The 12,265-nt window shown below is 40.5% G+C and overlaps 1 protein-coding gene across 7 annotated transcripts in view; it reads right to left on the bottom strand.

The window, feature by feature from the left end:
- UGP2 (UDP-glucose pyrophosphorylase 2) overlaps positions 1–12,265 on the bottom strand; it is a 54,766-nt gene that overhangs the window by 2,170 nt on the left and 40,331 nt on the right. For 6 of the 7 annotated variants that reach the window (XM_043468883.1, XM_043468879.1, XM_043468881.1 and 3 more), the window contains exons 4-8: positions 6,822–7,007; positions 5,404–5,537; positions 4,381–4,678; positions 3,099–3,296; positions 2,319–2,561 (exon numbers count right to left, since the gene is read on the bottom strand). In XM_043468883.1, the coding sequence (XP_043324818.1) occupies positions 2,319–2,561; positions 3,099–3,296; positions 4,381–4,678; positions 5,404–5,537; positions 6,822–7,007 (1,059 nt within the window). Of the gene's footprint in view, positions 1–2,318; positions 2,562–3,098; positions 3,297–4,380; positions 4,679–5,403; positions 5,538–6,821; positions 7,008–11,818; positions 12,037–12,265 lie in introns of those variants that run through there. The other variant, XM_043468884.1, reaches the window with a different exon arrangement.

Raw genomic sequence — 12,265 nt, 5'->3', positions numbered from 1 at the left:
TATGGCCTTGTTTCCTATTTTGCTGAGAAACACAGAAGCAACAGGAAAATTTACACTGGCCTCTACCACCACCACCCACTTGCTCTGGAGCCCACTACCTGTCCCTCCTAGTTCTGGGGTCGGACCATTTCTATTCCAATGGAAGGCTAACCCTTCTTATGGTTACTGCCCAAAGATACTGTGAAGCAATGCTCCTTTCTCCCTCTTCTGTGTTGCTTCCCTCTTGATTCTGTCAATTCCCATCAATGTATAGAACATGCTATAAATTCTCCCAACTTAAAAACAGAACTCTAAAATCTTATATCCCTTTCTACCTATAGATTCATTTTTATGTTTTTCTTTAAGGAAAAACTCTTGAATACATTTTCTCATTCAGTATCTTCAATTTCTCTTCTGTTCGCTCTTAAATCCATGCCAGTCAGGCCCCAAAACCTCTATACTGTTAAAGCTAATTGTGAGTTCTCACTCATCTTACTTGAGTTGGCAACAGCACTTGACTACAAATGATCAGTTCCTCTCTCGTGAAACATTTTCTTCATTTGGCTTTCAGGCCACACACAGTCACGGTTTTCTACCCAGTTCTTCATCTGCACCTCCGCAGTCACCTGTGCTGCTTCCTCCACCATATCCGCATCCTCTAGCCTTGGCGTTCCTCAGGGCTCAGTTCTTGACTCCCTACCCCGTCGTTAACTGCCTCAGTGATCCTTACGGTTTTAAATACCCAGTTATAAACTGACAACTCTCAAATTTACCTTGTTTCTAGATTTTTCCTCTGAGCTCCAGACTCATACATTCAGCTTCTCCATTTGAAGGTCCAAGTACACTATCTCCAAAATTTAACTGTCCATTCTGCTCCCCCTAAACCTGCTCTATCCAAGCCTTCCACACCCTCAGTAAAAGACAGCTCCACATTTCCAGTCACACAGGCCAAAAACCTTAGAGCCATCCGTACTCTTCTCTTTCACCCTCCTACCTAGTAAATCCTGTAGGTACAACTTACAAAATATTTCATAATGTTAACGTTTTTCACTATTTCCCCTGTAGCCACCCTGCTCCAAGCCAGAATTCCAGTGACAGCCTATTCCCTGGTCTCCCTGATTCTACCCTTGCTCACCAGATTGGTCACTTCACCCCTCAGTTGACATTCTTCAATGGCTTCTCACCCTTGAGAAGAAAAAAGCAACACTCCCAATACCCAATTACAAGGTTCTACACAACCTGGCCTGTTACGTCTCTGATCAGCTATCTCCCACCCCCCATTGCTCACTTGCTCACTGTGCTCTAGGAACCCTAAAACATGTTCTTCCTCAGAGCAACTAGCCATTGCCCTCTCAACCCCTGTTCTCAAACTGAGACAGCCTAAAGTTCTTATCTCTTGCAGGGTATGGAAGAGACTAGGAAGGGTGGGAGGCAAGGAAGGGAAGATGAGGTTAGGTGGAAAATGGTTAGTAATTCCATCTCAGGATCTGGGAAGATGGCGGGTCCATGTAGCACCACGATTTTCCCAGCCCGAGCAGGCAGATTAGGGAGGCACCAAAGACAGGGAGACTTCTAAAATGCATGATGCTGTCCTGGAAATTCCAACCCGGCCTCAGGACCCACAATCAGCCCATGACTGTGTCAGGGCAGTGCACACATCCGAACCACAAGCAGGACCAGAATAGACTTGGACGGCACAGGCCACACAAAGGCTAACCCTGTCACTTCATTAACCTCACAGCATTTTATGTGATTAGATTTTTTTGGATTCCACTTACCATATTCCTCCTGCCTAGAATGCTTTTTGCCCCAGATACCTGCATGGTATAAACTTCTCAGGCCACCCGATGTAAAATGTCACCACCACCACCACGTCCACACATTCCCTACTCCTTTATTTAGCATTTACCATCTCTTGGCATATTATACCTTTGACTTACTTGCTTCTTACCCCACTAGAATATCCAGGAAGGCTAAGATTTTTGTCTGTTTTATTTATTGCTAAATACCTAGAACACTGCCTTGTGCATGGCAGAGGCTCAATAAATTTTGTTAAACCAGAATTAACATACTCTCACCGATGAAAGCAGTAATGGTCTTAGACGAGACATAAGATATAATATCTTAAAATGTGAACATTCTTTACTGCTCTATATAGCAAGCAGTTAAAAAATGAGTTACATCTTCATCTTCTATGGTTGATTTCCCTTAAAAGACATCAGAGTTGGAAGAATATAATAGATTAGCATCAGACTCCAATTCACACGTGTATCCTATCTTTCTAATTACACATTAAGAAATACAAATTCACATGTATATCAATATTTATAATTACATACCTTTGTAAAAGAACTGCCTAATTTAACCAAGGGCACTGTAGGAAATTCCCGCTTTTCACTCATTGTCAAAGATCCTGCATTAAGGCTATAGAGGTTTGACATCACAAGCAAGAGATCTGATGTGGTTTTGACAGGCAGAAAACGGCTTCTAGGAACATTAATACCTAGAGAGTTCTCAAAACTTTTAATGGCAGCCCCTACTGCAGTTTCTAACTGAATGACATTCAGGCCTCCATCCAAAGTCTGTAAGAAAGGGAGCAGGAGAGAAAAACAGGTTTTAGTAACTTGGTTCTGTATGGGCTAGTTATTTGGCGAGTGGTTTCAGAGATCCACTGAAGGAAACAGAATTTTGAGAGCTGATATCTCTGAAGCACTGATAGGTGCTTATACATATGTAATCTTTTTCAGCATCATAACTCTCTTGTTCACTAACATTTCCATTTTACAATAAAGACCTGAAGGTTCAGAAAACCCATGCAGATGCTTGTGGCCAAGAGGCCTCTAAGTACCAGAGCATAAAGGTTGAGGTAGATCCTCTATTTGGGCCCCAGTGCTCTTGCCGCTACCATGGCCCAGGGTCAAGTAAGGACACTATGGATTGCTTGGCAAACTAAGGGATGGGTGTCAACTCTGAAAGAGAGGGCCAGGAACGGAAAAACCTAACTAGGCCAAAAGGAGTGACCCATGGACTAGACAGGCCAGAGGCAGTGGACAGTGAGTCTGTGTATGGTGTTCTGTGAGTGGAACCAGGGAGCCCAATGGGCTGCAACTTTGGCTTACCTTTGGATTTACAATGATTTCCATGTCAATAGCATTCTGCTCCTGCAGTCTTTTAACTGCAGCAAGAGAGATCCATAGGTTGTTTGTGTTAAATATTTTGAATTTTGATACAGATTTGAACTCATCAACATGTGCTTTTGGCACTTGAGCAATTTCCACCAGTCTCAGTTTGCCTTCATACTGAGTGAGTGTCCCACCCTAGAAAGGCAGAGAAGAGTGAGTGCTTCCACACCGCTCCCAATTATAACCAAACCACGTTGTTTACAGTCTATGAATGATACAGAAAAGACACTGATGACAAAATCCCCCAGAATAAAAGGCAATGGCAGTGATTCAACCTGGGATACAAAGTAACACATGTATGAAAGTGGAACCAAAGAAAATAATCCAGGTTGTCAGTTGTGTTATGCTCCCTCTTGTCCGTAACAAAAGTCCTGGGGGTGCATTAGCGCTCTCCTCACTCTCCAAACACCTGCTGCAGAAACAGACATTCCTCTTATTCTCACCAAACGACCAACCCTACCACCTCAGACCCTGCTCTGACTACCTGTGGGATGAGGGGAGTAACGTTAAGACAGAGGCACAAGCGGAAGAGAAGAGACTTCAGAGTGGCTTTAGCCTAGAGGCCCTGAGGTGCAGGAAAAGGGGAATGTTCACTCATATGTGAGGGGGACATTTGCAAGAGAAACAGAACCCAGCCCAAGGACCAGCCATATATCACACACTGCCCACTTTTCTTACTCCCCGAAGCTAAGTGGAAAACCTTGTGTACTATTCGATCAAAGGCCAAATATCACCACTAAACATGCAAAATGAAAAAAACTAATTTTTATTTTGTATAAAACTTTTTTTGTTTTGTAACAAAAGATATTACAGTGATAAAATATATACAGAAAGAAATACATACTGTAGAAATAGAAGTAAATTTTCATTAAAAGAACAATTAAAAACACTTAAGCATCCAACTAGAAGAATATTAATGGTTGGAACAAACACAGGGTTTTCACATGTTTCAGATAATCCTATAAATATGTGTGGAATTGTTTTTTAGTTAAAATTGCCCATATAGATTGTTTGAAAAAGAAAAATGATTTTACTACTATTAAATCTGGATGTATATACACACTGTTATATCAGATAGAACTTAAGGTACTCTAGAACACTATCTCACTCTAGCTTACAGTGATGTTATCAAGTTTCTAAACTTAGAAACTTTTCAATAAAGAATTGCAACTATGAAATGTGAAGATGTAAATCCCCAAAGTGCTTCCTCAGTATTTACCTTTACATCTGCACGGGTTTTGTTTGTGACTTCCATGACAAATTCACAAGGTTTTCCATTGGGTGGGTTCATGAGATGATTAAGAATATAAAGATCCACTGTGGCGCCCAGATTATCTATGTTGGACACAAAAATATACTCCTTGCCTTCTCCTATAAAGGTGTCGAGCAAACCAGAGTTGTAGAAACTGGCATAAATATCTCCATGACCCGGAGGATACCAAGCTTCTGTATTTTCCCCTGAGTATGATACATTCTTTGCTACAGGCAGTAAAGATTCTTTATTAATCCTTGGGTACCTTAAGAAAACAAAATTTCTTTTTCAGTATCAACTCTGTAGAGTATTCCAGGTCTTCAAGTAAAACAATGCATGTCAAGTTAAATAAAATTTCCCTCCTTTTCAATCCATCATAGTAATTTAATCATAAGTGAATCCATTTAAGAAAATCTCTCATTATCTGTGTTGACCAAAAAACCAGCTTCCTACATAGTGATATTTGCTGCAAAAAAAAAAAAAAAATTACTCCATGGTCATTCAGATGGGAAGACACCCCATATTTTTAAGATATTCATATGTTTTATGACTCTTCAAAAGGAAAAACGTATTAAGTAAATTTTCTCAAACTTATTTGGTGGTGCAGTTGTTCTTTTCCTTGAAAAATAAAGGAAATGCTCTCCATTTGGGAAATGCTGTCCATTCTAACCAACAGATATATTCAGCGGTGGTTCTCTTCCTTTCCCAGAAAATCAACAGCAGGTTGGTACTCAGGGATGTCTGCTTCTTACCACTTTTGAGAACCAAAATCTCAGGCAAATTCTCTTTTAAGAAATTCAAGTTACATAACCACAGGGTGATTATAACTGCCACATACCTATTAACTAATGTTTAGCCTTTAAAGGCATTAAACACCTGTAGACAGTCTGGCACATGTACATCTTGAGGCTGCTCTGATTAAACAAAACAAAGAAGTCCTTCTTTCCCAGAAGTAACATCCCCCAGAGTTAATTTTTTTACTCCGTGTACCTGCTTTGATTAAATGTGTAGATTTTCACACGACAGTGATTATACTTCTGTAGTATTTTTTTGGTATCTTCATCCGTGTTAAAAGAGTTCATCAGAACAAGAGGAACATCAGTATCATAGGTTTTGTTCAAGTGCTAGGGAGGAAAACAACAATCAGGTCACTCAGACTTACTATGCTTTTGTTTCAAAGTATAAAATTAACTCTCAATGGTTGATCACAAAATGTTCATATCATCTATAATAGCAAAATATATAGATTTGAAATAAACTATAACTAGCATCTTTACCATGTACTTGCCATTAAGTCACAATCCTATGAGACAGAAACTACTGTCTGCATTTTACGGATGGCTAAACTGAGGCCCAGAGAAGCGGCAGGTCAGTGGAAGAGCCAGGACACCCCTCCCAACCCCCACAGTCCAACTCTGGGGCTGTGTGCCCAGCCACAGTGCTCTGTGGCCTCACTGGATGGGTAAACACAGACTAAGTATTTACTCTATGTCCAAAGTACTGTGGGGATGAAAGTACAAATGTTATAAAGACGTCTCCCTATTCTCAGGATTCATGTTAAAGACTGTGAATAATACCTTAACTAATATCTTTTCTATCTTTAGGAAGAGCTTTATAAAAGGCAACACAAGGTGAGAAGAAAATACAATCTTAGAAGTCAGACTGCCCCGTGTTCCCTGTTTGATTCTGCACTTACTAACCAGCTAGGGAGGCCTGGGCATAAATCAACCTCTCTGTGCCTTGGTTTCCTCATCTGCAAAATGGTGATGATAACAGTGCTTATCTTACAGAGTTGTTGAGAGGAACAAATGAGTCAATTCATGTAAAGAGCTCAGAATGATACTTAGTAAGTGCTGGATAAACGCTAGCTGCTGCTACTGCTATTATAATGATTGCTGGCACCGTATGAGAAACTAGGGCTATAGAGATGAAAAAGACAGGGGCCACTGCTCTTTAAGAGCTTATGGTCTATGATTAAGGACTTTATGGTCTATGTAAAAGAGAAGTTAGTGACAATTCTTAGCATCCATGGTGCCCACCCAGATACGTGAAATTCTCCCCAGCCTCCAAAAGGGGGCTAATAAAGTCAGATCATCCCAGCTCTGATGAAGGCTACCCCTAGAGAGAAGGAGGGGAGAGAGGCAGCGAGATCAAAGGAGAATTCGAAGAGATTCAGAGATTCGCACCACAAATGCTATTTAAAGATCAAAAGCTCTCACATCACCCTAAGGATTTGCTTTTAGGAACACCAAACCTTTTTTCAACACACTAATAAAGAGAATAAAGATAGCATGCTCCTTGACTAGCTCAAATCCGCATCTATTATTTTCTAAGGTAACATTTACAGTAACCTGAAAACTGAAAATCATTTTGGTAGCTCATGAGAAAGGCTCAATGCTCCTACTCACTTCGATTTGCTGAACGGTCAGATCCAGAAAGGTATTCTCGTTCCTCACGCCAATCAGACTCTTTGGGCCTTTACAGCCCATGCTGGTTCCCAAACCGCCATTGAGTTTCACCACCACCAGCTTGTTCAGCACTGAAGATATATTATCAGGTAAGCCCCTGGCCTTTATCTTCTCATAGGGCTGAATCTGAAAAATTTTTTTAAATTGTTAAGAGGTTAAACCAAATCAGCACCAAGGTTACTTCCATGCTTCCTTGAAGAGGTTTGCTTTTTCTGTAGAGTTTCAGCTACATTTTCTTTAATATCCAGGGCCCTTCTGATTCAAAATTAAGTTCTTATCAGCAACTTCCCTTGCACACAGGAGCAGTTGAGTGGTTCATTTACAGTACATGGAGCATAAGAGGGGAAAAGTTACAGTCTACAAATATTTTGACTGGCTGGTGAGAACATCCTTCTCTTGGACTACCTTCAAAAGCACTGAATTCTAAGCGTGCATCAACATAGCAAACAGGATGCACAAACTCATTCACATCTGTAAATGTTTCTAGTGCACCATGAGTCTACTTAGGTTCTGGAGTATATAAATGATCACACAGTTCTGGGTAACATACTCCATGCAATTCCTGGAGACAGTGCCAAATACTCAAAGCAAGCTAACAATACCTGCCCTGTTATGGTTTACAAGGGTGTGATTTTTTGCAATCTGAAAGTTTTTTTTTTTTTTTTTCAACAAAAGCAAGTTTGCCTGAAAGAAAATGGGCTGTGTAAACAGTAAAACAAGTTTGAAATGAACACAGAGGCTACATCTTCAATTTCTTCCTCACAGGAAAGGAACAATGATAGTGGAAGCTCAAATTCTTCTGTTAGGAGAGGCACAAACAAGTCTAAACATCTTACAACAAGAACGGAGCTTTTAAAAAGATCACAGTATATTTTCTATCCATCTACAGAACATTTGTTGTTACTTTTCTTTTATGAAATAGGTTATCAAATGTACTCTTTAGTTACATCACAGTGGAGGATAGATAATACTTAAGGGGACTGAAGAAATAAAACCAGAACTCTTTCATCCTGCAAAACTGGACCTATATTCATTATAAAACAACTACTCCCCACTCCCTCCTTTCCACCCTTCTACTTTCTATCTCCATGAGTCTCGCTACTCCAGGTGGCTCAGACATGGAATCACAATGGACTTGTCTTTTGTGACTGACTTATTTCACTTAGCACAATGTCCTCAAGGTTTAATTAGCATTCTTTTTTTTTTTTTAAGTGACTTATATGTTTCAAGAGATTCCAAATTAATGCAGATTTTTCCAGACAAATGCTTTCATTTAATAAAGTTGATATTTGTGTATGCAGATCTGAGAGAAGGGGAGACTGATACAAAGAAATGGAATGCAGGTTGATAGATTCTATGGCAAATTGAGCCTTTTGTAACTTTTTTATTCCATTTGTAGGTATTAAAATTGAATAGAATACATGTTCTGAAGTCTTAGTTTAGTGAATCAGAAAATGGATTCTCTTCATTTGAATTTAAGGAACAGAATACACTCAACTTTGAATTAAAAGATTAAAAGAATGAAAAATAATACTACAAGTGTAACCATGGTTCTAAAAGTATAAGTCTGAGAAAATGTTGCTCTTTCAAATACAGGTGATAACAGTACAGAATGGCAGGGCTTAGGGCTACAGACACTACTCAACATCTGAGTTGTGAATTTTCCATTATTTCTTAGGAATGGGCAGCCTGTCCTTTCAAGGCAGAAACTTTACAAAAATGTAAACAATGTAAAAAGAAATTTCTTCGTATTTAGGTATGCAGTCAAAAGATCAACAGGATAGCATTTTTCACCATTTTTGTCACCCTCCAGACACAGTGCTAAATGCAGCTGAGGAACTGAAATTTTAATTTTATTTAATATTAATGTAAATCAACACACATGGCTAGCAGTGTGTGCAGTTCTAGACAGCCTGTTATAAAATATCAACCAAACAATCAGAATTATGTGTCAGTTTGTTTTAGTAAAACTCTGCCAAAATCCTTTTTTTGTTCAATATAACCTTTTTTCTTTTTAACTTCAATGACACTGACTCATATCATCTGTGCAGATGAATTAAAAAGCAAATGTCAACCTTGGAGCCTTAGTTTCACCAGGAGAGGAAAAAACCCCAATATCACATATATTCATGACAAAACATCTTTGATCCACATATGATAAAGAATACAAAGTATTTAGAGAAAAAAAAAGTTTTCTTCACATTAATCAAACTTCAAAACACGCATTTCACTAGAATGCTTTAAGAAGACAGTTCCTTACGACTATGTCTATGGAGGTTAAACAAATTTTTTCTTGTATCCCCCAAACTTATTCTATATATAATGGTGATCATGTACCCTCCTTTATTCTCTATATAATGGTGATCAAAGGTCTCAGCCTCACAATGATTTTAACACTAGGCCATCTGCCTTCAGCCAAAAGGTATATTAAATATACTTTGGTCTTGATTCAATTTTCCCAAGATTGGTATCTTGAGAACTTCAGTTTAAATTTAAAATGTACTTCTGAATGACCTTTCAAATATTTGGGGTGAAATAAAATAAGCTGATCCAAGAACAATATTAAATTCCAAAACTGAGCTAATGAAGACTTTTGGGCCCAGGTGCAGGCAACTCCCAAGTAGAAACTTCTTTATCATTTAGGTGGGAGCCCAGAATTCTCTGTGAAGTGCCTTATTTAGAACCTTGTACCCCAAGTTAAGTGGGCAGGGAGTCACGCAACGCCTACAAATGTCAAGGAACCATGGTTCTTTAGGTGGTGCTTTCAGTAATACCTACTTGTCTTGCTATAATATAGCAGCTAATTAAATACAGGCCTCACTGAAGAACCGACTGTTAACAAGAAAAGGACTATGGAGAGAAAGGGAAGAAGTCACAAGGTGTGAAGTAACAACATACAGCCAGGAGGAAGATGTCCAGTCATCAAGTCAGCATTGCTATTTGAAACCTCCACTTTCACTTACATTTCAGCTTAAATCCACCCGACTCCGCACACAGACAGACACAAACACACAGAAAGGCACCAGTCATGCATGGAAGGAAGCCAAGACAGTTTTGGTCTACAGCTTACTGCAGTTTAAATTAGGTGGCAAGCTCAGCTTTCATCACACAAATCACCCCATATACCAATACAAGTTCTCTCTGTTGGTGATGCTGTCCACACCCGCCACCAGGGACCTCACCAAGCAATCCCACAGAGCTTGGTTTATTTCCAGAGCCAAAAGGACCTGTGTTAGAAGACTGCTTGGCAACAGCTGAAGTTATGCTGGTCACACCTAGCTAGTCACAGGGACATTTTTAGATCTGCCCTCCACTTTCCCCTTCTGAGCTCCCCCAGGAGAATGCACAAAGACATCCACTCAGGCAAAGATGGATGGGGTTGGGAGACGACAGGGAGTACCACGCACTGCTGGATACAGCCTAGATGTTACTCTAAGTCACTTCAGTCAGTCACCAGTACTCCCCAGATGGCGTTAGTGGTAAAGAACCCGCCTGCCAATGCAGGAGAAGTAAGAGACACGAGTTCAATCCTTGGGTGGGGAAGATCCTCTGGAGGAGGGCATGGCAACCCACTGCAGTATTCTTGCCTGGAGAATCCCATGAGCAGAGCAGCCTGGTGGGTGGGCTACAGTGCAAAGGGTCACAGTCAGACAGGACTGAAATGACTTAGCACGCACAGTGCTATCTCTGTGCTTTCAAGCCTGGTCACCGTGTTTCTCTTTCTCCAAGACATGAATGGAATTCAGTGTTCTACGAAGACCTCTGTGGCACTATAAATATACAGCAGGGCAACCTCTACAGGTAAGGTGGGGCAAACCTCAGGAGGCTCCCTGCAAAATGTGCAGGGGAGACAAAGCCACTCATGTTCTCCTCTCACTGGGAGAAAACAATGTGTCAAATACTCAACTTCCTCTGCGGAATGAACAAAGAAAGTAGTTGTGAAATTATGAAAAATCATAATTTAAATAACATTCTTCCCTCTAGAATGTAATCTAGTTTTTCTGCAGAAACTGAAATATTTTTTAAAAGATCTTTTAAAAACTTGTCTACTATGACCTGTACCTTGCCAAGTCTGTTCACAACTTAAGTTTCCAGTTAGAAGAAAAGCTGAATTCATTACACAGTCATGGAGACACACTGTTCCCATTAGCAATAGTATAACCCAGTTCTTGGTAACATATTCGTGCTATTCATGGAGACACTGCCAAATACCCAAAACAAGCTAACAGTACCTGCCCTGTTATGGTTCACAAGGCTATGATTATTGAGAGGTTTTTTTTTTCCCCAACAAAAGCAAATTTTCCGAGAAGAAAATGAGCTATGAAAACAGTAAAACAAGTTTGAAATGACATTCCATATGTACAGGAAGTGTTCCAAGAACATCGGCGAATTCCCCAAACCCTCACGGCACAGCCTCTGCGTACCAAGGCCTGTGCTAGTGCTCTCTCACTGGGTCCCTTCATTTCACATTTCTAAAGCTAACAACCAAAATCTGGGCCATGTGTACGCTCCAGCCAATTACCTAGACCAGAGACTTGTTTTCTTGTTCAGGAAAAGCTGGCAAATCACATACATTATCACATGATCCACCAGCAGACTTGCCAACACCTTGTCAGCCACCGAGATAAAGCTCAGCTCCTATTCACAGGGTGAGCAAAACCATCCCCTACAACAGCGCCCTCGACTGTCTGCCTCCAGAACGGATCCTCAGGACCTTCCTGCAGCACCACCTCTGTTGCTTCCCCTTCCTTCTGGTCACAGAATAGCTGTCCCCTGCCCCAAAGTTATCTCTCTACTAGTGCCCACCTAAGATTCCCACTTCATCAATCTCCCAGCCTCAGAGCCAGCCTTTCCCTATCTATTCCTTTCCATAGACACGAACATACTCAACTATTTTACATCTAAAAAACAAAGAAAATAGCAGAGCACACACTCACCCCTTTCTGTCCTTTTTTCTCCATCTTCTTAAAGTCAAAGCTCCTTTAAAAAGCTGCTGCACTCCCCTCTACTTCCTCACCTCACCTCTTTTTCACTCACTCACCTGCTGCAATCTTGTTTTCTCCATAGTTCAGTGAACTGCTCTTACCAAGGTCATTAACATCCTCCTCCTTGCTAAATCTGGTCAATAATAACAATGTTTCTCTTAAACTTGAGCTCTCAGCTGCATTTGAGACAACTGACCACTCCCTAGACCTTGAAATGCTCTCTTCTTGACTTCTGAAATGCCACATTCTATTTTCCCTCTCTTTCTGCCTGTTCCTTTTCAAGTTCCTTCTAAGCAGACTTCCTCTTTCTGGGAATCTGCTCCTGTCTCTGTGGCACCAGGACATAATCAACTGCCAAGCCAAGAGCCTGCTCACACCTGACCAACGACCGAGGCCCAT

The sequence above is a fragment of the Cervus canadensis genome, chromosome 5 (genome assembly GCF_019320065.1).
Source record: "Cervus canadensis isolate Bull #8, Minnesota chromosome 5, ASM1932006v1, whole genome shotgun sequence".
Classification (NCBI taxonomy): Eukaryota; Metazoa; Chordata; class Mammalia; order Artiodactyla; family Cervidae; genus Cervus; species Cervus canadensis.
This window is presented reverse-complemented; position numbering and strand designations above follow the sequence as displayed.